The sequence below is a fragment of the Emydura macquarii genome, unplaced genomic scaffold (genome assembly GCF_026122565.2).
Source record: "Emydura macquarii macquarii isolate MOO-44397 ecotype Brisbane River unplaced genomic scaffold, CSIRO-AGI_Emac_v2 contig_1253, whole genome shotgun sequence".
Taxonomy (NCBI): Eukaryota; Metazoa; Chordata; order Testudines; family Chelidae; genus Emydura; species Emydura macquarii.
The window spans coordinates 49,106,270-49,131,332 of NW_027131390.1; the positions used below are offsets into that span (position 1 = coordinate 49,106,270).

The 25,063-nt window shown below is 41.3% G+C and overlaps 1 protein-coding gene across 10 annotated transcripts in view; it reads left to right on the forward strand.

Moving 5' to 3' along the window:
• The window catches only part of ERBB4 (erb-b2 receptor tyrosine kinase 4), an 885,692-nt gene that overhangs the window by 424,400 nt on the left and 436,229 nt on the right, over positions 1-25,063 (forward strand). Inside the window, exon 1 of one of the 10 annotated variants that reach the window (XM_067548724.1) lies at positions 573-915. The exons of the other annotated variants lie outside the window; for them this stretch is intronic. Coding sequence (XP_067404825.1) covers positions 913-915 — 3 coding nt within the window. The 5' untranslated portion in view covers positions 573-912. Of the gene's footprint in view, positions 1-572; positions 916-25,063 lie in introns of those variants that run through there. 10 annotated transcript variants of the gene reach the window in all.

The window sequence follows — 25,063 nt, forward strand, 5'->3', positions numbered from 1 at the left end:
GCCCAGCCAGGATTCAGTAAGTTACAACCATTACATGACAGCTAATAATTGCAGTGATTTTTTTTATAAGATTCATGCATTGCACAAATAACATGAATACATTTTACTGCAATCAGTGGGAATCATTCATTTCTGTATTGCGTGCTAACTTCTCTTCTGATTAGTAGTAAGCCTGAGGCAAGGTGAGTGCGAAATTAGTCTGATGCATTAATTCAGCATTTTACCATGTTTTAGAAGTTTAAAATATCATGTTTTTTTTTCCTTTACTAGACTTTACTGTAGTACAAATTGATGTAAAGTGTTGCAGGCAACACATTATTCTAAATGCTTTTAACTCAGAGCTGGTGAGAGAGACAAACAAAATGCCACTCATTTTTCAAAGACTCATTACATCGAGCAATACCACATTAAATGCTACATTCACTATAACAGGGTCCCTTAAGGGCCAGGAGGCCTGGGACCAGTCAGCCCTGCCCTGCTACACCTGTGCAGGGTGTGGAACTTAAAAGGAGGGAAGGCTGCTCCGGGAGGAGAGGAGACAGGCTGCTCCTACTTGGAGTTAAGAAGTTGTGTTAAGGGCCAGAAACTGTCTAAGGACTGTGTCTAGCCAGAGGTCTTTTTTGGAAGGAGGGCCTGCACCAGATTGTTGTGCTATGTGTTGGTGGGCATTGAGACAGACTGTTGCAGCTGGGGCCTGCCTTTAAAGAAAGGTCTCAATGCTGAGCCTGGCTGAGTCAAAGATTCCTTTGCTTTTGTGCCTTTGTTGCCCTTTATCCAAAGGACTCTGTTACCCTGGAAGGGATTGAATGCTTTACAGTGACTGGATATGGGGCACAGACCAAAAAAAGTGACTAAGGAGAAACTGAGGCAAGGTGCCCCAGCTCCAGGTCTTGCTGCAAGGGCAGCTCTGAGATGGTGAGTTTTACACATTCACATTTTTTAATATATGTCAGCATAGAGAAAAGTAGGGATAATATAAGAAGATAAACGGAGTCTTTCTTAGGACCCAAGGATATATCTCAAGCTATTGCAATAACTACTGAAACAGTGGTTAATACTCCAATGGAAATAAAACTAAGAATGATATTTAATTGCGGAATTAATGGCGTTAGTCCATTAGCACTATCACACTAGAACCCTAAGTTCAATAATGGAAAACATGTCTAAAATAAAACCCCCTAGACTGCTTTAAAAATCTCACCCTAGCTGTGCCGCCTTCTGGGGGCCTAACTCTGCATTCATTACTTAGGCTGGGCGAACCTGCGTGCTGCTCAGCACCCCTTTGACTTTAAGAGATGAAGGGGTCTGCATGTATGTTGCAGCTTGCGGGACTGAAGCCTTAGTGAGGAGTCCAGGATCAAGCTCATGATGTTTAAGAGCCAGGTGTATTCAATTTAGAAACGACTCCAGAATACTGAGCAGCAGGTGGATTTTATTCTATAAAATTACATGCACTGTTTTGAAGTCAAATAGAAAGATATGGTTAGAAGAATTTTTAAATCTATTTGATAGTGAAGGGGATTTGCTGGGCTAGAGCTAGGACAGAACTGAGACAATCTCATCTAGAGGCTATAGAAAAAACATGAGTTATTCAGATTCAGTGCTGCCATGTCAATATATCCTGGAATAGTAGTTAAAAATCATGACCGTTAGCATTCAGAGGGTTTCTTTGGATGTATATGCGAGTTTCCTCTCATGTATAATGCAGTGCATGAGAGGCTGGGGAAATAATGAAAATAGAAAATATTATCAGATCATGTCCTATAACATGAGGGCATCTCTAAAGCAATTCTCTGGTTATCATACTCTGGCCAGATACTGCCCTCAGTTATACTCATAATCCCATTAACTTTGGGGGTCTTCCTTTGTGTATTTTTGAAATGAGGGAAGAACTACTTCACTGAAGAGTTCTCTCACCCTGTGGTGAATCTTGAAACATGCTGAGCACCTGTGACTGTTTGGTTTCAGAGAGATTAGCAGGTGCATCAGATTTGGCCCCTTAATAATGCATGACATTGTTTTAGAAGAAGAGTCATTTTAATCCCTTTTAACTAACAGCTTTCACATATAAAATGATCAAAAGCACCAAAGTCACTTAAAATGCTAAGTGCCATCAAAAATTTCATAAGACAGAGGCTCCTAAGTCACTTGGCTACTTTTGCCAATTTTACCCCATGTCTTTACTTTGGGGAAAAAACCAAGTAGCACACTAAAACTTGGATGGTTTGGTAGTAATTTTATTGATTAATAATTGAGTCTGTCTAGGTGGGAGTGAGAGGAAGTGGCTCTCAGTTCAACAAGTGAAAAGGAATCAAAACACTGAAACTAGGAGTTTGAAAGGTTGTAAATCCTTAAATGGATTTTTGATGTTTTGATTTGCCTTGATTTTTTTTTGCTGACAGCCTTCTATGATTTTTACATCTTAAGTCTTTGTTTTGGTAAGGCAATATTTCCCCCACATTTGGATGGCTGAAAAATAGTTTGAGGAGTCTTGCCATAGCTTTCAGGAACTTGACGATAGCTTTTTTCCAGTGTGCCACTATAATTACAAATGCTCCAAAATGAAGACTTTAAAAATGGACCAAGCCAGATCCTCAGCTGGTGTGAACCAACATAGCTTTATTGACTTCAGTGGAGTTGCACCAATTTAGATCATCTGAGGATCTGGCCCAGAATATCTTTAGGCAGGCATGAGACTGCCTTCAGGACTTAATTTGTCAGTAAAAAGCCAATCTTAGCAATTTTCATCAGACAGCATGGAAATAAATTACCCCAATTTTATGGAAATTAGCTCATTATAAATCATTTTAGCTGGCCCATTCACAAAGCATTTTTCAGATTAAACAAAAAAAGAAAGCGCTGAATTGGATTCCAAAAAAATGTCTTTTCCCCTCCCCCTTTCATTAAAAAATAATGATGTGAGTAGGTGTGCCATTTGCAGGGGGCAAAGCCCAGATACTGGGCTTTCTGCTTCTCTGGACTTCGCTTTCCCACTCAAAGCCTAAAAAAGCAACAGCAAATGGGTTGTGGGTTTTATGCACAGTTTATTATTTGCCACTGCAGATGTCCCTGCATATCCTGAGCCTGGCTATGCTATAGTCTCTTCCCAATGGTCCCAAGCAGCACTTATGCATCTCTTGAGGCTTTAATGGGGCAGCCTTCAAAACATTGTGGGAAAATTAGCACCATTGCTGATGGGCTGGCAGATGGAAAACAAACAGGGTAGGGAGCTCTCAGAGTCAGGCAGGACATTTCCTCTCCAAGGGAATTGGACATGTAGGTGAAATCTGTTTGGAATAGGGCAGACTCGGTAGGGGCAGGATGGGCAGAGGCAGTAGGTGTGATAAACTGGAAGATTGGCTAATGGTATAGTGCTAGATCTGTCTTACAAGTTGTTCAGAACTTGGAGAATTCTACTTCTAATTCTCTACGGGCTTGTTTCTGTAAGGTGGCTGATCCTCAGTTATTATCCAGCTCCCCATACGGCTCTTCTGAGTCCCTGTCATCTTTAGTATCTACTTCAGAGCCGTAACACTGATTCCCTCCCCAAAACTGTCCAATTCAATTCTTCTGTGAACCTGCATCCTCTCCCCCCATTTAAATAGTTTGGTGAACTTGCAAGTCCAGTATAGGAACCGCATGGCCCTGCCTTGGGTGACTTGAAAAGGCCTAAGGATTTGGGGGAGGGCACAGAGACAAATGGGCTGGTAGGCTGGGCATCCCAAGAACACTTTGGTAAATGAATCACAGGAGAAGTCTGCCCACTTGAAAGCATAGTGACAGAACAGGAAAGTGCTGTCTTGTAGGCTTACCTGGAGTCGAAGGAGTGGTGTAACAGGCCAGATTTCAGGGGAAGTGGAGGCAGGCTGGCTCTGGAGCCCTGGAATGTCAAGGCTACAGCAAGGAGGAGGAGTGCAGTAGCTGTTAAATAGAGGACGTGGTGTGTGGGGGGTGGGAGAGGACCGCATCACCTGTGAATGAGGAGAGTCACTGAAAAGTGGCCCCAGTAGGATTAGCCAGCAGCTACCAGCAGCAGAAAGTCACAGGGGGAAAGCAGCCCTAGCATCCAGCAAGGTGATGAGAGGAGACCACGAATGGTTAGCACAACTGTAAAGACGTGGCTGTGGCCAGAAGAATAGCGCAAAGAATAGTAGTTGTCACTCAGACTGCATGAGGGAAATGTAGGATAGTGCATTGGACTAGGATCCTCTGCCCAGTATGTGATGGGGCAGGGCAGGGAACCAGCTCAGGACTGCTATCAGCATGTCATGTGCTGGGAGAGGCAGACCCTAGCCAGGATACAGAACAGGCAGGCACTGCCTGTTACCAGCTTGCTGGAACCAGGAGAAACATCCTTGGGAAGAAAACTAATGAGGGAGCAGTGAAAAATGAGATGGGGCAGCCAGAATGCCATTGAGTTGCTGCTACATTGAAATCAGCCTAGGTAGGAGGGGCTCCTTAAAGGGACAGCCGTTTGGGGTGACTGGACAGGGTGGATTTGGGGAAAGGGGAAGTAGGGTAACTTGGGATGCAAGGTGGCGAATATTGTGTGCACAGGGAGAGGATAGAAGAGAGCTGAGATCGTTTGGGTGGATGTAGCAGAGGTTGAGGGGTTTGGAGGAGGACAAAAAAGAGTGTGGTGAGGAGGAGAGGAAAGCTTGTCCAAAATAAACCTATCAACTGGGACTTTGTATTATCTTAACCCTTTTCTTTCCTGCCAGCGCTAGGAGTGTGAGTCTCTGTGTGAGAGATGTTCTAAACCCTTGGTACTGGCATACCACCAAGTAGTGAAACAAGGCCTCGCAAACCTCACTTGGGGCTAGTTCCTGCTCTTCATTTGGAAAGAGCTGGTGCACACTTGGAAGTTAAAGGAGAACAAAACTGTATGGGCATAAACAATGCTGTACAGGGCCTGTGCCTTTGACCTCCCCTGCCTCTGATCATTTTCTGAAAGGAATCAACCCCATGCATCCATTGCACAGGAAGTATGGAATGGGTCTGAGAAGGCCACCTAGAAGCTTCAGCTAACGCAGGATGATACTGTGCCTGCCTTCTGAGCAAGGTGGGCTTGTTGAGTGCATATATTCTCTACACTACACATTCTGCCAGTAAGTGCTGGGTGAAATGCAAGGTGCATTATACAATCTATAAAGCCCTAATTGGCCAAGAGCCCCCCGCTCTCACAACTGTCTCTGACCCACCTTGCCAACGGTCCCATGGGTTAGGCTGCAAGGAGTTGGGCACAAGGTGTTCTCAGCAGCATGCCCTCTTCTCTCCATCACTTGCCCCAGAAAGGTATCTAAGCTTAAGCATGGCCATGTTCAGGAACTGCTGTAAAGCCCATCATTGCCCTGCCTCTGTGCTAACTGTTTTCACTGGCATCCCTTTTATTGCCTGTCTACTGGCAAGATGTTTTCATCACCCATTTTGTTCAGTGCTACAGAAAGTCTTAGGAGGATTTCTACCCCCTCCCGCCACCCATAGTATAAACCATGTAAAGTGTACCCAAGTATTCTGGTGGTTGAAATCATAGCATGGGGAAATAGTCTGTAAACAAAACGAACAAGTAGCTACAACATCACATTTCAGTTATGGAAAGGAAAGAAGGCTAGCGCCTCCTCGTTCCCAGATGTAAAATGGTAGTGGAAACCGGCGTCAGGAATTAGGAGTCTGTTTAATTCAGATGCAGATCATTTTCTGCTCCGTGCCTCCCCCTTGTACCTTTCCTTTGGCAATAAAGGGACAATGCATATCTGCCTTGTCCATCTGCAGTTCTGCTTCCTGGCGGACTGCCAACATTTGCAGCTTCATAATGTTTCTGGGCCATATAGTAATTAGCCATTTGTATTGTGAGACTGCCATGGTACCTCCTGAAGATGCTATAACACACACATAATTAATTCATCAGTCACAGGGGGGGAATTGCATCTGAGTTTGGGAAAGGATGGGAGGTCCAGTTTTTAAACTAAATGTGTTCTGATATTGAACTGAAGGGGCTTGTTCCACTCACTCAGGTGTGAGATTTACCCCTTGTAATAATTCATCTTAATTTTTTTGGAAATGGTGGCTGATTTCCATTCCTCCCTGTAAGCCTGGGCATGTGACTTGGAGGCACAGGCTTTCTCTATTAGATCGCTATCTGAGGGCTCAATCTCATTATATTGGCTTTGCCTGTGTGCTACAATCAATATACAGGAAAGGTTCACAGCATCACAAGAGAAACTTTCCCCCCTTGACTTCTGTGTGTATCTTTCTAACTAAATACTTACCATCGTCACCACAGCATCAGAGTGCCTCATCACAAATGGATTTGCATAACGACGCTGTGAGGAATTCAGTCATTACTGTTTTACAGATGGGGAGTGAAGGCACAATATAGATTGAGACTTGCTCAAGGACATACAGGAAGTCTGTGGCGGAGCTGGGAACTGAACCCAGATCAGTGCCATATCCATTAGGCCAGTGGTTCCCAACCTTTTTGAGTGAAAGCCACACTAAGTAAAACATCTGCCCCTCCACCTTCCCCCCACCAGCTATAAACACATATAATGATAATAATCATAACACTAAATTACATAATAAGTTACTCTTACCTGAATAAGAAGCTAAGCCTACCCTGGCGCAGCCGCCATTGCACACCCTTTGTGGCCCCACCTCTTCCCAGCCCTCATGGACTGAGGGTACTGAAGGCATGCTCTGGCAAGTCGGCCAGGGCTGCTGCAGGTCCCCACCGGTGTGGGGCTGCTCCTCCCTGGCCAGGTGCCTCGCTAGTGCTGGGCTGAGAGTGGCTGCTCCTCCACTGTGGTCGGAGCAGAGTTCAGGGCTGCTGCTCCTCTCTGGCCAGCATGGAAATTGGTGGGGGGCTGTGCCCGGCCGGTATGGAGCTCATGGGGGCTGCTCTTCCACTCCAGAACTGTTGCATTAGGCCATCTTTCCTATCAGTGGGTATGTGGACCTTTGGAAACTTCATAAGTGGTGCAGTGTGCCTTCACACAATTCCCCATATCATACTAGCAATGGCATAAACATAATGGCTACGGATAAAATGTTATTTGGGGCTGCTGTTGTTCCTGAATCTGCTTCGGGGCACTCAGTAGAACACACAGCTCTCAAAGGGATAAAGCATATAGAAACTTCCCCTCCTCCAAATGTTTGCCAGCGTATTTTGAAAAAGTACATCTATTTTGTAAGCGTGATTAGATTACCTGCCAGTCAAGCTAGTGGGAGGATGCAAAAAGTGTAGGAGGACTTGCATCAATATGATATGTGGGAATTTTGCCAAGGGATCTGTTTGTAATCAGATCTGCTGTGATAAGGCAGTCACTGTATATGAAAGTGTGAGAGGAACATATTCTCTGTACGGTTAAATGATTGCTTGAGCGGTTGTTTTTAAACAGTATCAGCTCATTTTACTAACAAGATAAACACCTTGTCCATGGATACCATTGTGTCTGTGATTCTAAACAGCAGCCAGTGACATCATTTACATTTCTTAAAAAATTCTGCTTAGAACCAATTATGCTACAAAGGAAGATCAAGTGCTTTAATACTTTATTTTAAAACAAATTGGATTTTCCTAATCCCTGCATCCAAATATTCTTTCTTTGTACATTACACTCAATACCTGCTGTTGACATGCAGTCTCCCCCAGACTTTGCTAAACTGCTGTGATATGTTTTCTTTACTAATTAGGTATTGTCGCTGTTTTAAAGTTATCTGTGGGGTGATTTTCATTAGTTTGGCATCTCAATGTTAAAGCAACTTACAGTGAACTTTAAACAGTGATGATACCTAAATTATAAAATTTGGGAGCTGTAGGTTTGTTAATATTATTTTGATTTTAAAAACCAAATGCATTTTAATATAATATTTTCTTTTTAAATGACATTTTGAGGAAAATAAATCTTGGGTAAAAATTTTCAGAAGCACCAAAGTTCCATTTTCAAAAGTGTTTTAGGCACATAAGAGACTAAGTCTTATTGATCTTTCAATAAGACTTAGGCTCCTAAGTGTCTAACTTGGTTTTGAAAATGGTGCTCAGGTCCGTAAGTCATTTAGGTGCTGTCAAAAATGTTATGCCTTGATTTTTTTGCAGATTAAGTAAGGTCTTGATACTTCAGCCATATCCACCTGGCCAACCCTAACAACTGCACAGAGTACTGTTTAGCTTTTGCACAGATCTGATCTGGGCCTAAACCTTTGCACTTTAAAAAAAACATGCTAGCTGCAGAAATGGAAGTGCAAGATGTTACAGAAACATGGTGACTGGTGATTCTCAAATGTTGAAGTTCAGGTACCGTAATTTATCTGAATTATCCAAGCCTTTGTGTCTGCAGATTGGATGCTAAATCTCTTGGGAACATAATTTCTGGTTTCATTTGGGAAATATACTCAGAATTGGCTTTCTCGTAATATTGCGGCATTTCCCCTCCAGGTCCTCTTTGTAAGCCCGAAGCAGACGATTTAGTTGTGCAAGATAAAAAAATAATTGCCCAGCTCTGTTTCATGGGGAAGGCTAAAATAAGTAATGAGGTTTCTTTGACATTTAAAAATGTTTAGTGATTTTGTTCTTGTTCATTATAATGCACCTCTGCCTTTTCTGAGTGCCGCAAGAATTCAGCTAGAAAAGCTGATAGGCAGGTTAGCATTATAAAGTCAACTCTGGAAGTTTCAAACTCCTGGGGCAGTATATCTAGAAATGAAACCATAATATTATTTATTTGTACAATATTGTTGTTTATTTTCATCCAGAAATCCCAGTCTGGACCAAAACCCTATTGTGCTTTGTATTGTACATACATAACCCTCTGACCTCAACAAGTTTACAATCTAATGAGAGATGGTGGACAAACAGTAAGACAGACAACATACAATCTGAATGTCAAAGGTGCATGACTAGTACTTAGGATCAGGAAGAGCTGGGGCACATTAGGATGAAAGGAGAAAAGATTGCTTTTTATGGTATTTCCAACATGGTTAAAGCTACAGTTTGTTAGGATTGTAGCGCTGATAGTTCCTGTGGATTTCTTGTCTATTTGTAGACCAAAGCAGTTCTGATAAGCAATGGACCTAACCAAACCACTTTTAAACCTGTATTTTTAATTAAGATTCTGAACCCACGTGAATTAAACCTGGTCTTATAAAGTTGGAAGGTTTATGTTTTCCCCTCTTTCTTTCATGTAAAATTGTTTCTCAGGGATAGTGGTAATCTCTAATCTGGTCCTTTTTCCTTTATGATTTTTGTTGATTTATCTTGAGTTGAATTTGTTTCTCATTGGTGATTATGGGTTTGAGCCTGCTTCCAACTGGTTATCAGAGCTTTTCCTGTGCTGAATCTGTTTTCTTCTGATTATCCCAGGGAGCTCCTGATGTGATCCTGATGAAAAGCAGGTAAGGGGCTTATAAATGGAAAAATTAACATTAAAACAAAACAAAAAAATTGAGGGTTTTCTGTATAAGAAGAATATTTAGTGACGTCTAGACTCTTATGCTGTGTCCTCTTTATAATCCCAACTTCAGTAGCAAAACAAATTGTATTATAAAGAGGTTTTTGCTATTGATATACATGGACGGTATGAATTTGCATAATAAAGCACTTTAGTTTTGTACCAGAGAGAAAGTATTTAACTCAAACAAAGGAAATTCAGAGTTGAGGCTGAAACACTGAACAAGATATCATCACTTTCCCCTCAACATATCTGTTCCAGCAGGTGCAACATGGTATGTAGCAGAACACAATAGCCTAAAACTCCTGTAGTACATACACATAACAATGGTGGAGTTAAGGAATGAATGTTAGCCTTGAATTCCAGTATTGACATTGAATTTTCTTGTGGTTTTTATGGGTTTTATTCCATGGGCCTGATACTGATCTCAAAATGGTGGAATTACATTGAAATTACACCAGTCTAAACTGGAGTAAGGATAAAATCAAAATCAAGATCTGAATCTCGAATATTTTAATATTATTATTATTATTTAACATTGTGGTAATGCCTATATCTCTCAGCCAGGCTGGGCCCTATAGTGCTAGGCACTGTACAAATTATAGTTCCTGTTCCAAAGAGCTTGCAGTCTAAAATACAAGACATACACGTAGTTGATATAAAAAAAAAAGGTAAGGGTAGGGTTGCTGTAGTAACAAAAATAGGATGTTGCCTAGTGGTTAGAGCACTGGACTGGGACTCAGGAGACCTGGGTTCTATTCCTAACTTTGTCATTGGCCAGTGAGTGACCTTGGGTGAGTCACTTAATTGGCCTGCACCTCAGTTACTCTTTCTGTAAAATGGGGATAATGATAGCTACATCCTTTCTAAAGTGCTTTGAGATCTGCTGATGAGAAGTGCTGTATAGGAGCCAGGTAGTAATGTTACACAGCAGGTCATTGCAGAAAACCCCATAATACTACACACAGACGTTTTGCAATATTGCATGTGGGTTTTGTCATTTCATACTTTTGTGCTTTTTTGGTCAAAGCAAGGCCCTCTCCCTCTTGGATTCTCAAGAGACAGCTCGGCCGACCTGCCTTCCAGTAGGCAAACTCCTCACCAAATCCAGACAGTGGCCTATTTGGTTGTACAGCAGATGAACTCTGATAGCTCAGGTTAAGCCTAACCCCTCTCCCCAGAATCAAAGTTCCCCTAAGCCAATGGCTCATTCTGCTGACGTGGTTAAGGCATGCATTATCGGTAGTACAAAAGGGGGTGATGTGGCCAGCATCATATCTGACCTTCGACTGCTTTGCAGCTGGGAGAGCGGTGAGATGGAGCGAGATTTAAACACACAAGCTTCAGGACGGTAGCTGAGTCCCTTGCTGGCTCAGCCCCTGCTCCTCATCTTTCCGCAGAGTTCTTTAAGTTATTAAAAAAGGGCCAGCAGCCGCAGTCAGAGTGGGATGTGTCAAAGCATTTCAAGACTCTACTGCTGTACAATAGGGAAATGGGAAAGGCCACTTGTTCTGGAACGTGCTGCTTTGGAGATTTGTGGGGAAATGGATCTACCAGATAGCCCAAGTAAGGAGAACAAAAACTCAGCATTTCAACCAAAACACAACTACCATTTGTTGTGCTCATAACAGAGAGACCAAATTCAGTTCTAAAACTGAACCAGACATTTCAACTCTCTACAAACATGCGTAAAAGTTGAGACCGGGATTGTTGTTTTTGTTGAACTGGCTTGGTCACCAGAAACAGCTAGGAAGGATTATTTTTTTTAAATGTTATGAACCAAAATAAGTGGTCTGTTTCAAGCTGCTGTGATTGGGCTTGTAATAAAAATATGACATAATACACACAGGCTCTCTCTGATTACTATTGCTTGTGATTTGTGTTACAGTAATCCAGAGATCCCCACAGAAACGGAGGTGCCATTGTGCTAGGTGATGCTCAGACCCATAGAGAGTGACCCATAGTTCAGTCCCTGCTGTGAGGCGCTTACATCCTAAATAGACCAGACAGAGAGAGAAGGTGGGAAAGGGAAACAGAAGTGATCGCTCAGAGAGGTAAAATGGCTTACCTGAGGTCAGATAGCAGGTCAGTGGCATAAGTATCTAAGCTCCAAGTCTTGACCCTGTGCTCTCAATCTGCGAGTAACGTTTTTAATGCCAAGGTATCGCACAAAGTTGGGAGCTATTCTGTAATTAAACCACACGACGAGGGCCATCTTTGTAACAAGGATGGGCAGATACACAGCGATCAGTGTGGGGGCTCAGCAGGCACCTCCCTTAGCAGGATGAAGGGTCAGTTGCTAGAAATAGCCTCATCCCTTTTTCACCTGAGAACTATATTGCCAAAGCCACTTTGCCACGTTGGTGCTTTTTGCCTATCCCCCTTTATTTAAGATAACTAATTTGATTGCACTTCCCTCCATGACCCTTATGTTCGGCCAGTCACCTGCTGGTTAGCCTGCACAGTTAGTGGCCTGTTCTCCCCTTGAGGTATTTGCATACAGTACAGTGACTCTCACTAGCATTAATAAGCTACTCACAGGGGTTCTCAAACTGGGGGGTCGGGACCCCTGAAGGGGTCGTGAGGCTATTATACGGGGGGGTCGCAAGCTGTCAGCCTCCAGGCGTGCCGTGGCTGACAGCCGGAGCTCTTCAGAGCTGGGTGGCTGGAGAGCAGTGGCTGCTGGCGGGTGGTCTACAGGCAGTGCCACCCCCAGCAGCAGCACAGAAGTAAGGGTGGACGGGTGTGGAGGGGTGGAGGGAGTCACAGCCTGAAATATTTTCAAAGGGGGTTCCAGAAAAAAAAGTTTGAGCTAATACATGCACACCAAAGGGAGAATAGACACTTTTCTGATTAGGAAACTTTGTCTTCTCTTTGCTTCTACTCTCGTCATGTATATATTTACATGGCTGATCAAGCCCATAATTTAACATCTACATTGTTGCCTTTTTTTTCCACTCCATGTATTTTAAATCTTTGGATTTCAGTGTTGTGTGCGTTTGACTGATGCGCATCACGATGCTGCTGCTGAATTAATGCATAGGCACTGGGTGGGGACTCGGGGGGGCTATGTTCCATCTCCTTCATGACTTTGGGCAAGTCACTCCCAGGCTGTCACCAGCTGAGTCCCTGCAAGGCAATAGTTGCAATTGCAATAGGGATCACTAGCAGTTAACACTGTTTTAACGCTGCTTGCATCAGCTCTTAACTGGAATTCCACCGAAAACCTGCATGGGTTGGCAGGAGAAACTGTTGTTGACAGATGGGATGCCTTGTTATATGGCATCCGGCCCCATCTTCAAAATACCATGGAGCTTCTCCCTTGTGAAACTCCAGTAGAGGAGCTTCCACAGGTTCTTATAGGCCCTGGACAATCACTTCCCTTCACATATATGGCCCCCAAAAGGAATCTAATGGCTGAGAATCCTCTCCAGACCTGATCAATCCCTGTTTGCCATGTTACAGCCTAAAATGATTATTTGGTGGCAATCTATACAACCCCATGAAACATGGGATTCATAATTGCAGTAACAGGTGCTCCCAGGTTTAATATACGCACACACACAAAACTAAATTAAGTTAAGCCTGAAAAATCTAACCTGACATTCTATCTGACTCATCCACTTGTGTCTTGGTATTACAGCACATATGCTAGCCGCTCTTAAGAGAGCATTTAAATAACAAGGCGCATGCAGGGTAAAGTAAGGATAGCTTGGTAAACTGGATTTTCATCCTTAACCATCAATTTTATTTTTATAATGTTCATTAATGTTTGTCGGCTAAATATTATTTAAAGAGTTTTTAAAAACCAGAATTTTGATCTAGTAGAACAGCCTATGCTGTGTGTGTTCTTGTGCTACATAGTAAGGTATTGTTATGAGTCTGCCTTATTTTCAATATAAATGTAAAGAAATGTCTGAAACAATAGCAGCACCCAAAACTCAGGCCTATGAAAAAGCTCGAATAGAAGCTGAACTATGTGGTCCAAGGACTTGATATACAGGGAGTAGATTTGTATTGGTTCCATGGAGGATGGAGTTCCAGTAGGTTCCAGGGGGTCCAGGGAGGATGGAGCTAGGCTGTTCTCAATGGTGGTAGATGTCAGAACAAGGAGCAATGGTCTCAAGTTGCAATGGGTTGGATACTAGGAAAACATTTTTCACTAGGAGGGTGGTGAAGCACTGGAATGGGTTACTTAGGGAGGTGGTGGAATCTCCATCTTTAGAGGTTTTTAAGCTATGGCTTGACAAAGCCCTGGCTGGGATGATTTAGCTGAGGTTAGTCCTGCTTTGAGCAGGAGGTTGGACTAGATGACCCCCTGAGGTCCCTTTCAACTCTAATATTCTATGATTCTATGAAGTGTGTGTGTGTGCGAGAGAGAGAGAGATTTAACTATCAATCATGTTAAGTGACTAGTTGTCAAATTTGAGCGGACTAAATTCAACCCTGGTATAAAAATGGCATAATTCTGAAGTCTATGGGAGGTTGAATCTTTCTCTAGGGCTAATCTGGTCCAATATTTTGACTATTGACATTTATTTTCCAAATCTGGGAAGGTCCTAATTACTGGCATCCTACAAAAGCACACGTGAAGCATGCATAATATTACATAAAACACACACAGTTATTATCCGTATCACCTAAACTTACTCCCATTGGAGCTGAGACTTTTACCAGAGACTTCCATCAGATCAGAGTTGTGCCTTTTGATATTTCCATTCTTTCAACCTGAATTAACCAATTCAATTTGGTTAAATACACAAATGCCATTGGACTGAGCCCTTACACACACAATTTCAAGTTGTTGTGAATTCACTTTCAAACCTTTCCAAAACATGGTTGATGAAATATTGGCAGACTATGCACTATGTTTGTTCTTGCTGCTGTAATTCTGAACATTAAGTTGTATTGCACTGTTCACCTGAAATGCCATTTCTTTACTTTGACACCTATTTTTGTGTTTCCAGTTCTCTGTATCTCTTTATTCTCCTAAACTCATGAGCGACAAGTTAGCTACTTCAGTTTCAGGTTAAAAAGGGCTACAAGCAATTCTTTCCCAAATGGCTTGCTCTGATCTCTATAGACGAGTGTACCAAGTAGAATTTCTACTTCTTTATATAATAATCTCTTGTTAGATTCATGGTTTCACAAAACTTAGAGAAATCTTTTTGCTACCAAACTTAGCTTAGGGACAGTAAAACAATAACCCCCTAATTTAAAAGAATGTAATTTAAAAGCTGTATTTTCCAAAGGCAGAGAGTAAGATCTTGTGAAAAGATAAATGCTTGTAAGTAGAGAGAGAGCCATTTTAACAGTTAAATATGATAAGGAATTAATCATCTGTTTCTTTCACATTGCTGAAGTTTTCTTCTTGGCTGGATTAGAAATATCATTCATGAAGAATGTCGTCATACTGTTAAGACTGCTGATCTTGGGGAGGGCAAAAGGGAGCAGAAAGGAAAATGGGTGCTTCAAGGCTCAGAATAGCAAAGGACTTATCCCACTGCAAATATTTCTTTTAAGGGTATGTTTTAGATGATGGATGACTATGGTAAAGGACTCCAGGGTGTAACAATGGCCTTGGGACCCAGACAGTCTCTTACCAACCTTTCATTCTTTTATTTGACATACAGAAAATGCCTTCTCAGAAAGTTTGCTAAAGAGGGAGGGAAACCTCGCAGTTCCATCAACCTTGAGCTGTTTAATCAATTCACTGTGTACATTACAAACAGAAGGGTGAGGTCCTCAGTTACACTGATCATATTTTTAGCTGACTGGGGGCTGTGGCTCTAGTCCTGAAGATGTCAAGGAATGAAATGGCCTTCAGTGTGACTTAAAGCAATTTGAAGTTAACTCAAGAGTCTGCCAATTGGAACTGCTCTGATGTTCCCATTTTGGCCTCTTGGAAAAGACAGAGGAAGGAAGGGAAGGAAATACAGTTATGGCATGAGAGTAGGATTGTTTGCAGTCGTTTCAAATACACAAACTTTAATTGAAATATATGATCAATTTGTGAGTGGTCCCATTTCACACAGTATTATTAACCACATTTCATTGATGGGGAAACTGAGGCAGAGAGAGGTTAACTGATTTGCCTCCACATTACACAGCATGTCTGTGGCAGACCTGGGCAAATCAGAAAACCTCCCTGAGCCTCAGCTTCTCCATCAATGACATGTGGTTAATAATACTGTGTGAAATGGGACTACTCTCAAACTTCTCCTCTGGGGTAATTTTAGAAATAGTTGCCTTTCACTGTCTGAAACAAAATAACCTCTAAAATCCAGGGGCTAGAGCTCTTTGAATTTTTTAAGACACTTTTTCAATGAAAACTAACTTTTTTAAAAGAAAATAATTTTTTTCATGAAAAAATTCCATTTTGGTTGAAACGTCTCAATATTTTTAATGAAAAACCTGAAAATTTGGAAACTGAACATTTTTTGGCCTTCAATTTTGTTTTTGTTTTTTAACATATTGGCATTTTTTTTAAATTGTGGCAAGATGTCTGTCTGTCTTTCTGTGACTGAACACTACCTTTAGCATCTTGTTAATCCCCATGCTGTCCATCCCTGACATTTGTCAGGAAATTTTGACTTTTGCAGACAAAGTAACTGAGAACTCAGTTCTGATATTTCAGCAGGAAATTATTCCAAGCAAAGTTGACATTAATGTGAATTCACCTATTTATCTCCAGTTTCACATTTTTCAGATGGTATCGTATGAATTAGTCTCTGTTAAGTGAGGAGGATTCTCATAGGCAAGGACAAACCATAGAATCATAGAAGATTAGAGTTGGAAGGGACCTCAGGAGGTCATCTAGTCCAACCCCCTGCTCAAAGCAGGAACAACCCCAACTAAATCATCCCAGCCGGGGCTTTGTCAAGCTGGGCTTAAAAACCTCTAAGGCTTGAGATTCCACCACCTCCTTAGGTAACCCATTCCAGTGCTTCTCCACCCTCCTAGTGAAATTTTTTTTTCCCTAATATCCAACCTAGACTTTCCCCACTGCAACCTGAGACCATTGTTTCTTGTTCTATCATCTGCCACCACTGAGAACAGCCTGGCTCCATCCTCCCTGGAGCCCCCTTTCAGGTAGTTAAAGGCTGCTATCAAATCCCCCCTCACTCTTCTCTTCTGCAGACTAAATAAGCCCATTTCCCTCAGCCACTCCCCATAAGTCATGTTCCTCAGCCCCTTAATCAATTTCATTGCTCTCCGCTGGACTCTTTCTAATTTATCCACATCCTTTATGTAGTGGGGGCCCAAAACTGGACACAATACTGCAGATGTGGCCTCACCAGTGCCGAATAGAGGGAAATAATCATTTTCCTCAATCTGCTGGCAATGCTCCTACTAAGGCAGCCCAATATGTTGTTAGCCTTCTTGGCAACAAGGGCTCATTGTTGACTCATATCCAGCTTATTGTCTACTGTAACTCCCAGGTCCTTGTCTGCAGAATTGCTGTCCAGTCAATCGTTCCCCAGTCTGTGGCAGTGCATGGGATTCTTCCATTCTAAGTGCAGGACTCCACACTTGTCCTTGTTGAACCTCATCAGATTTCTTTTGGCTCAATCTTCCAATTTGTCTAGGTCACTCTGTATCCTATCCCTGCCCTACAGAGTATCTACCACTCACCCGCCCCGCCCCCCGCCCCCTTTTAGAGTGATCTGCAAACTTGCTGAGGGTGCAATCCATCCCATCCTCCAGATCATTAATGAAGATGTTGAACAAAAGTGGCCCCAGGACCGACTCCTGGGGCACTCCATTTGTTACCAGTTGCCAACTAGACACTGAGCTGTTGATCACTACCCATTGATCCCAACAGTCTAGCCAGCTTTCTATCTACCTTATAAATTCATTCAGCCAACCCATACTTCTTCAAGTGGGATAAAGAAAGAACAAAAAAACTTCATCCATCATTAGAAGTGACCGTGAATCAAACCTTTTTTGGAGGTTTCTGGGAATGTTCAGATGTATTTACACTACTAATTTCTGGTTGGGAGGGGAACCAGAAGTGAAAATATATATATGTATTTCACAAGAAATGGCCTGTTCTCCCAGTATGTCTAATACACTCCAGAAGTATCCAAAACTTTCAAGATTCCCAATGCAATTTTTGAAGACCTGAGAAGTTTAGATAGTATAGATAATATGAACTTAATCACAACTCAATTCTTGAGAAGCTTGCCTGTCCTTGGCTTCTGATACAATGCCTTAAATACATCAGAGAGTTCCTGGGTGCCATGTACATATTTTATGCTTGTGGAGCCAGGGTGAAATCCAGCCATAAGTGCTACTCTGGAGAATGAGTATCCCCCTCTGAGTAACAGACCTCGTAGTAGGTGCAGACAGGTAGACATCTCTATGTCCCTCTCTCCTCTCCACTTCCCCTCCTGAAGGACTCCCTGATTCAGTGGGCTTTCCAAGGAGTTTAGTGGCCAGATTAGGCTACAGCAAGACTACACCAAGACTACAGCAAGACTGCACCAACAACTAATTGGCAGTCATCCCACAGCTGTCCCACAATAGGGGAGTGAAAGGGCCTCCACTCAGTCTCTGCTGTGGGTTCACAGGCATGAACAGAGAACTGAATTGTGAATGTCTACTGCACAGATCTGATGGTCACAACTACAGCTTTTGGAAAATGGATTTCAGAGAATGAATTTCACTGTGGAAAAAATTGACTTTTCATTGAAAACTCAAACTTTATGGTAGCTCAAAACAAAAAGGCCAAAAACTGCTGGCAAAAAAAAAAAAAAAAAAAAAATCAAATTTCAGTTTTCCAAAACAAAATTAAAAATCTTTGAGGAAAGCAGACACTTTCCATAAAAAAATTCATTTAGTCAAAATCCTATTTTCCATATATTTAAAAAAACAGTCTAGATGGAAATTTTTGACCAGCCTAATCACAGTGCCCTATATCTTTGTATTAATATTTGTATACAGGATGATTTTGTTCATTGTTATATCTGAGTGTGTCCTATAGTGGTTTGCTTTTGTGAAAAATTGTGGCAAACCTCAGTTATTTCTCTCTAACACACAAAAATACACAACATGACTTTAATTTTCTGTTGTAAATTTTACTCTAACTCATTGACTTCTTTTGAGCTGCTGTTCAAATGACATTAACAGTGCAACATTTGTATGGCCTAATTTTCCATTTTAAATTAGGAAAAATCTATTTTTAAATCAGTTTCATGGTACATTTTTTTTTTGCTAGCACACTAGGGGTTTTATGTCTCAAATTAAAAAAATGACATGACAATGGCAACAAATAGTTACATAGGGGAAGGAAAATGAAGTATTTTATTTTAAAACCGTGTTTAGTTATTTCTTGCAGAGTCTCTGAGGACAGCTGTGGTCAGTGCAAACCTAATCAAGTCAGCTCCTTTCACAAGGGCTAAGCCAAATGTCATGTCATGCTTGCATCTGGTCCCTGGAGTAAATGGTAGCAGCTGTTCATTTTTGTGGCTTGGATTGTCTGACTGAGCAGACATGCCCCAGAGACTTATGCAGTCACTTATACTTCCAGTTTTCCAGAAATTTGGCAAAATGACACTATCCAAGTCCTCAGACAAACTTGAAAGCTGGTTTTGGATACTTAAAATTCTCATAGTTTTGTAGAGGGCATTAATAACATTGGCCTATATTTTCCCCCAAAATGTCAGCCTGGATAATCCCAGAAGGCTGTGTCAATCATTTGAAGATGGTTGGTTTTATAAATAGAAGATAGTGAGATAAATTGTTACAATGGAAATAGATACTGACTGACTTTGACTTTCCTTTGGCATGTAGTGTAGAAAGGTATATGATTATGAAGCCTGTACACATTTTTTACTTATTTAAAAACCATGTTGTCTTTCATTTACTATGAACTGTTATGGTTATTGCTATTATTTATTATTACAGTTCCCAAAATTGGACTAGGCACTTGTAAATAAACAAAGTGTACACACTACATAGAGTCCAAATTTTACTGCCGTGTGGAAGCTTGGCTTTATTGATAATTTAAATAACTCATCAGAAAGATTAGCCTAAACTTTCTCCCCAAGCTTGGCTGTTCATATGGTTTTCCATGCAAGCACTCTGTCACTGACCCTAAATCCTTCTGTTCCTGACAGACGTTCCAACCACTCTCATTTCATGGTTGAGCTAACTGAATTGTGCTGCAGTATTTATACTGTACCTTCATGACAGGGATGAATCCACTTTCCTATGAAGGGTTTCAAACTCTGCCATCATGTTACAGCTCTTCACAGAACAAAAAGAGGCATTCCCTAAGGAGTTCACAACCCACATATTAGCAATGGTGCTCTGGGAAGCCAATAATTGTGTATTCCTATTGCAGGGACATTCCTCTCCTCCCAAACATTTAACTCTAGCTGAAGCCAAGCCTTTCTGAACATTTTGAAAATATTTAATTAATTATTATACCTCCATATTTTGGCAATGACTGGAAGGAGAAGTGACGAAATAAGGTGAGAGGCTGCAGTGTCCTTATGGCATTTCCAATTGGGATTATAAATGGAAATGTTAGTGCTTCTTTGAATGCTGGTCCCTGTGTGTATTTCACATCTGAATCCGCATGTGTACCATGACCCTAAGATCGAAGATTTCTAGCAAATACTGTTCACTGGTCTGCACTTGTGTTGTTGCTTTCCTTGTGCTCTGAACTGTGGGTATTAGGGGCAGTGCAGACCAACATCTCTCCAGTTCCTTCTTTCCACCTCATGGCCTGAGTCTGAAAGCTCTGTGTCCCCATATTTCTCCATGCTTCTTTCTTTTTAATGAACCTACATGGGACATCTGTAGGGTGGCTACCTATAGCTCTATCCATACGTTCACAAAATATTACACATTAGCTTCCATCAAGACTTCTCTGCAGATGCAGCCATGGGGACCGCCTCACTACAGACATACCAACTGCTTCCTCACTTGTCCCCACCTGCCGCCTTTTTAAATACTGCTCATCAATCACCCATGTGTGGAATCCACATAGGGACCAACACTTAGAGAAGAAATGTAGGTTACTCACCTGTAACTGGAGGTTCCTAGAGATGTGTGGCCCCTGTCTGTATTCCACTACCTGCCTTCTGACCTGCAGCTTTGGAACTTCTCTGATTTGTGGTAAGAGGAGGACCCGGAAAGGTGTTGGTTCACAATGCCCCTTATATTCTCTGTTCAGAATATGAAGAGAGCAACTGTGCAGGCATAGACCAACAGACACTATTTGCTAGAAATATCTGATCTCAGGTGCATGGAGCCCATGTGTAGAATATGTATAGGGAACACACATCTCGAAGAACCTCCAGTTATAGGTAAGGAATCTCCATCTATCTCATGAGAGCCTTGTTCTCACAACATTTGTAGCCCTGTTTTGCTGACTTGAGCTTTGACTAAGTCAGATAATTACCTTGACTTTTGGAGGCTTATCAGATCCAGATCTTTTGAGGTTCATGAATCATACCAAAAGTAATAGTGTATAGTATTCAACTTGATTATCCTAATCAAGTTACAAGTTATTTGACAACTCAAATGAAACAGTCTTGAATGAAAACACTCTGCTAGTGCTCCTACTTAGAGCTGTACATAGATGAAAGGAAATGGATTCACTGACTACTACAAATTTAACGGATAAAGAAGCAAATCCTTCTCTCTTGGGAAGTGAGGTGGTTCTCAGATGCATCAGAAGCAGTGTGGTTCTGCTGGACCATGACCTCTCAACCTCTGAAGGTCAAACACAGTGTTTAGGGTCCTTTTCTTTATGGCTGGATGGGAGGAGGGATCCTGAATGTATTTTCTGTTTTAACATTGGGTCTTGGAATGGAAAAAGTAAAAAACATTGTGTTATTTAGGGGATGGGTAGGAGTTTGAAAGGCAGCATCAGGGTTGCATGCATAGCTGTTTGAGCTCTGCTGTGCAGAATATAGCTTTGAGAGCTGCGGTTCAATGTTTATTCTCTTGTAATTGAACAAGGCTGTGAACCAAAAACATGGCATTATCAGTGCTTACTTTGTTACTAATGAAGAATTCAGGAGACTGTGAGATGTAGTAGTATCTGATACAGAAGTTAGTGTGATCCAAATCAAATCTGTCCTTTTGCAAATGAAAGCTTCTCCAGATTGCAAGGCAAGACCTAAAGAAAGTAATGTAATGTGGAGACAGCAAGGGTCTGCTTGATTACCATGGGCATTGGTTGAAACTTGCTTTGTTTGATGATAAAAGGGAGACAAATGAAACTGTTTTCTGGTTTTTGACTCACTTGTTGGTTGGAAGTAACTATTGATGGAGCTCAGTAAATAGCTGGCATCCATTGCTTTAGGAAAGCTTGATTGTGTGAGAAAAGTAAAACATTTGGAACAGCGACAAATATAACACTCTTAACCCCAAAGACTGACGGGAGATTTTTAGCTACATATAAGTGAAGTCATTTCCCTTCCAGTTTGGCATTCATGTCTAAATGACCATTTTTCAGCATTGAGATAACCTTGGAGTAGCTCAAGTTAAAGGCACTGAAAAGATAAAACTTAGCAAGGATGTCTTTCAAATCACTCTGAACTGACTTGGGCTTGTGGAGCTTCTGGATAGCTATTTAAAAAAAAAAAAAAGAGTATGACAATCTCGTGTTGCTCCAGTTGAGTTCCATTGCTTGAAGAAAGACCACATCTATCAAAAACTTCAGTCCTTGCCTATTTGTTTCTTCAATTCAAGACTTTTTTTTCTGATCTACTTTGGTTTTCAACCTCTGCCAGGCTTGAAAAGCTGCTTTAAAAAAAACCAAAACAAACAAACAAACAAGAAAAAACTGTGCAAGAAAAAAAATGCAGAGGCTTCAAAACTGTGTTATAATGACATGGATAAACATTCTTGGTATGCCTAATTACAAAACATTCCAGTCAATTTTTTTCTAGATGAAAGATTAACAAACACATTGTGTAAATTTGCTTCAAACTTCATGAAGAATCTGTAGTCATCAAAATATTTCCCTATAGTTGATACAGGTGACCCTTATGTTGCCAGAAACAAATGCTGTTCTTGACAGCTAATTTGAGGCATTTACAAAGAATTATAGACTAAGTATCACAGTTTCCACTTGTTTGAATTGGCAGAGTTGCTCTTTTTGCTCAAAGATGGGCCACTTCCCTTGGAAGCTGTGTAAATTTTCTGGGTAAAGAATATGCATTTTGAATGTTTTAAAAATTAGTATTTTACCAATGGCAAACTGCTCCGATGTCGTCTTCACATGCTTACTTTTTGAAAGAGCATCTATACTTTACTGCAACCTGGGTTCCCAACCTGGGATGTGTGACCCCCTTGGGGGGGGGCACCAAAGATTACTAGGGGTCTGGGAGGCTTCAGTAATATTAAGGTCATTTAGCCCCCCTGAGCCCAGCCAGGGCAGAGGAGCAGCCCCCCAAGCCCCATGCTGGCTGGAGCGGAAGAGCAGCACCCCAAGGGAGCAACAACCCCGAACTCTACTCTGGCCAGGTACAGCAGCCCCGAGCTCTCCGGCCGGAGTAGAGTAGCAGTCCCCCGTCCCAGCCCCAGGCCAGCCGGGCACTTGGCAGGAGTAGAGCAACCCCAGCCAGCCCACCAGTGCCCACCACCTCCATTACCTCCCGTCCATGAGGGATAGGAAGAGGTGGGGCCACATGGGGCATGCAGCAGCAGCTGCACCAGGGAAGGGTTAGCTTCTTACTCAGGTAAGAGTAACTTATTATTATTATTTATGTCATTTCGTGGTGGTGTTGTTGTTATCATTATATATGTTTATAGGGGTTATATATGTTTATAGCTGGTGGAGGATGTGTGTGGGGGGGGTGGTTTTACCTAGTATTAACTAGTGGGGCTTTCATTCAAAACGGTTGACAACTACTGCTTTACTGCATTAGGTTTCAGTATTTTAATCCTTTTGACCCCCAGTGCAGTTTACTGACCTTTGCAAAGCCTTGAAAAGTTGCATGACGTTGCTGAGTCGCCTAGTTTGGGGAAGGGAGAAGGGGGTTGCCGTTTGAAATTACTCTTTGTAGAACTCCAGGTTTCATTATTTCGAATGATTGAGGATATGTCTCTATAATTGGAATGAGCAGAACTGAGTAAATATGACTTCGGGGATTAAGACTATGTTCTATGGCAGCAAGAGTTTTACTCTTGAATTATAATAGCAACTTTACTAGCTCAGTCAAACCACACATTAGTTGAGGTCAGAGTGCTAAGATATAGGACTTCTTAAATCTATGTGCCAGATCCTCAACTAGCATAATTTGGCATAGGTCCAGTGAAGTCAGTGAAGCGATGCTGATTACAGAGACATCGCTAGACATAAGCAGACTAAGCAATTGTTTAGGGCCATGAGCAGTCAAGGGGGCCCTTATCACTTTTTATTATGTGTTGTGTGTAGAGTGGGAAAAATATTCCTGTTTAGGGCCCCCAATGGGGTAGCAATGCCTCTGGCTGGTTATATCAACTGAGGATCTGACCACAAATGTTTTCTGTATGCTTAAGAAGTGTGTGTCTCACACACTTGGACTCTTATGAATTGTATGTGATTTGGGCAGAAGGCAAACTGACTGGTTTGGAAAATTTGAAATTAATTTTAAAAGAAAATTTAACAGAACTTCAGAGAATTTGACATGACATATTTTAATCTTTCAACACTATTACTGTGTACAATATGTTACTTTTGTACAAAATCTTCTTTTTGTATGCCTGGAATACTGAAGCTTATCAAACTATTAGTTACAAAAACAGTTTAATATGGCCTCATTCAGCAAAGCTTTCAAACATATACTTGACTTTAAGCATGTGCTTAAGTTTAATTGACTTCAGTTGGACTTAAGTACATGCTTAATTGCTCTATTAAATCAAGATGAACTGACGCACATGCATAAGTTCAAATCCTTTGCTCAGTTGGGACCTAAGAATTTAGCTCCTGTTTTGGATGGTAAATTATGAATCAATTTTCATATTCTTCAGATGTATTTGATATTTGTATATATTTGCCAAGTGCTGTAGTATGGACAAGTACATTTCAAACTATGGGTTTTTTTAGACTATTCCCTATTTGTATTGTGTGCATGATATCATGAATCATAAGTTACTGTCTACATATGTCACATTACTGTAATTTTCATTGCCTCATTGGAAGACTGAAATTCTTTAAGAAGAAGAACAACAAAAACAATAAAAAGGGCAGTTCTAGTATGAATTTTCAAATGGAAATTAATTTCTATTAAAACTTGTGAAACTCTCAGGATGTGCAAACGGTTTCACAGATATATGGACATAACCCAATTACTTACAACTTTGAAAGAGCAAATAAGAGTGAACCAAACTTGGTACTACTATTTATTAAAATATTTGTAACTTTTTCAACTATTTGTCCATTTCTAATCAATGTAAACCACAGAAAACAAGAAAATGTGGTTGACTGACTTAAAGAATTGCAGTTACATAGGGAGATAATAGCTCCTTCTGAAAGATCCACTTAATTATTTGTAGTGCTTTGCGCTCTACGCTTCTGCTTTCTCTCTCTGTTCTATACGTGTTCAGTGAAGTTTGCCATTGCACAATCAATAGTCCCATTGTCTGTTTATGTCAGGATTGTTGATAAAGCT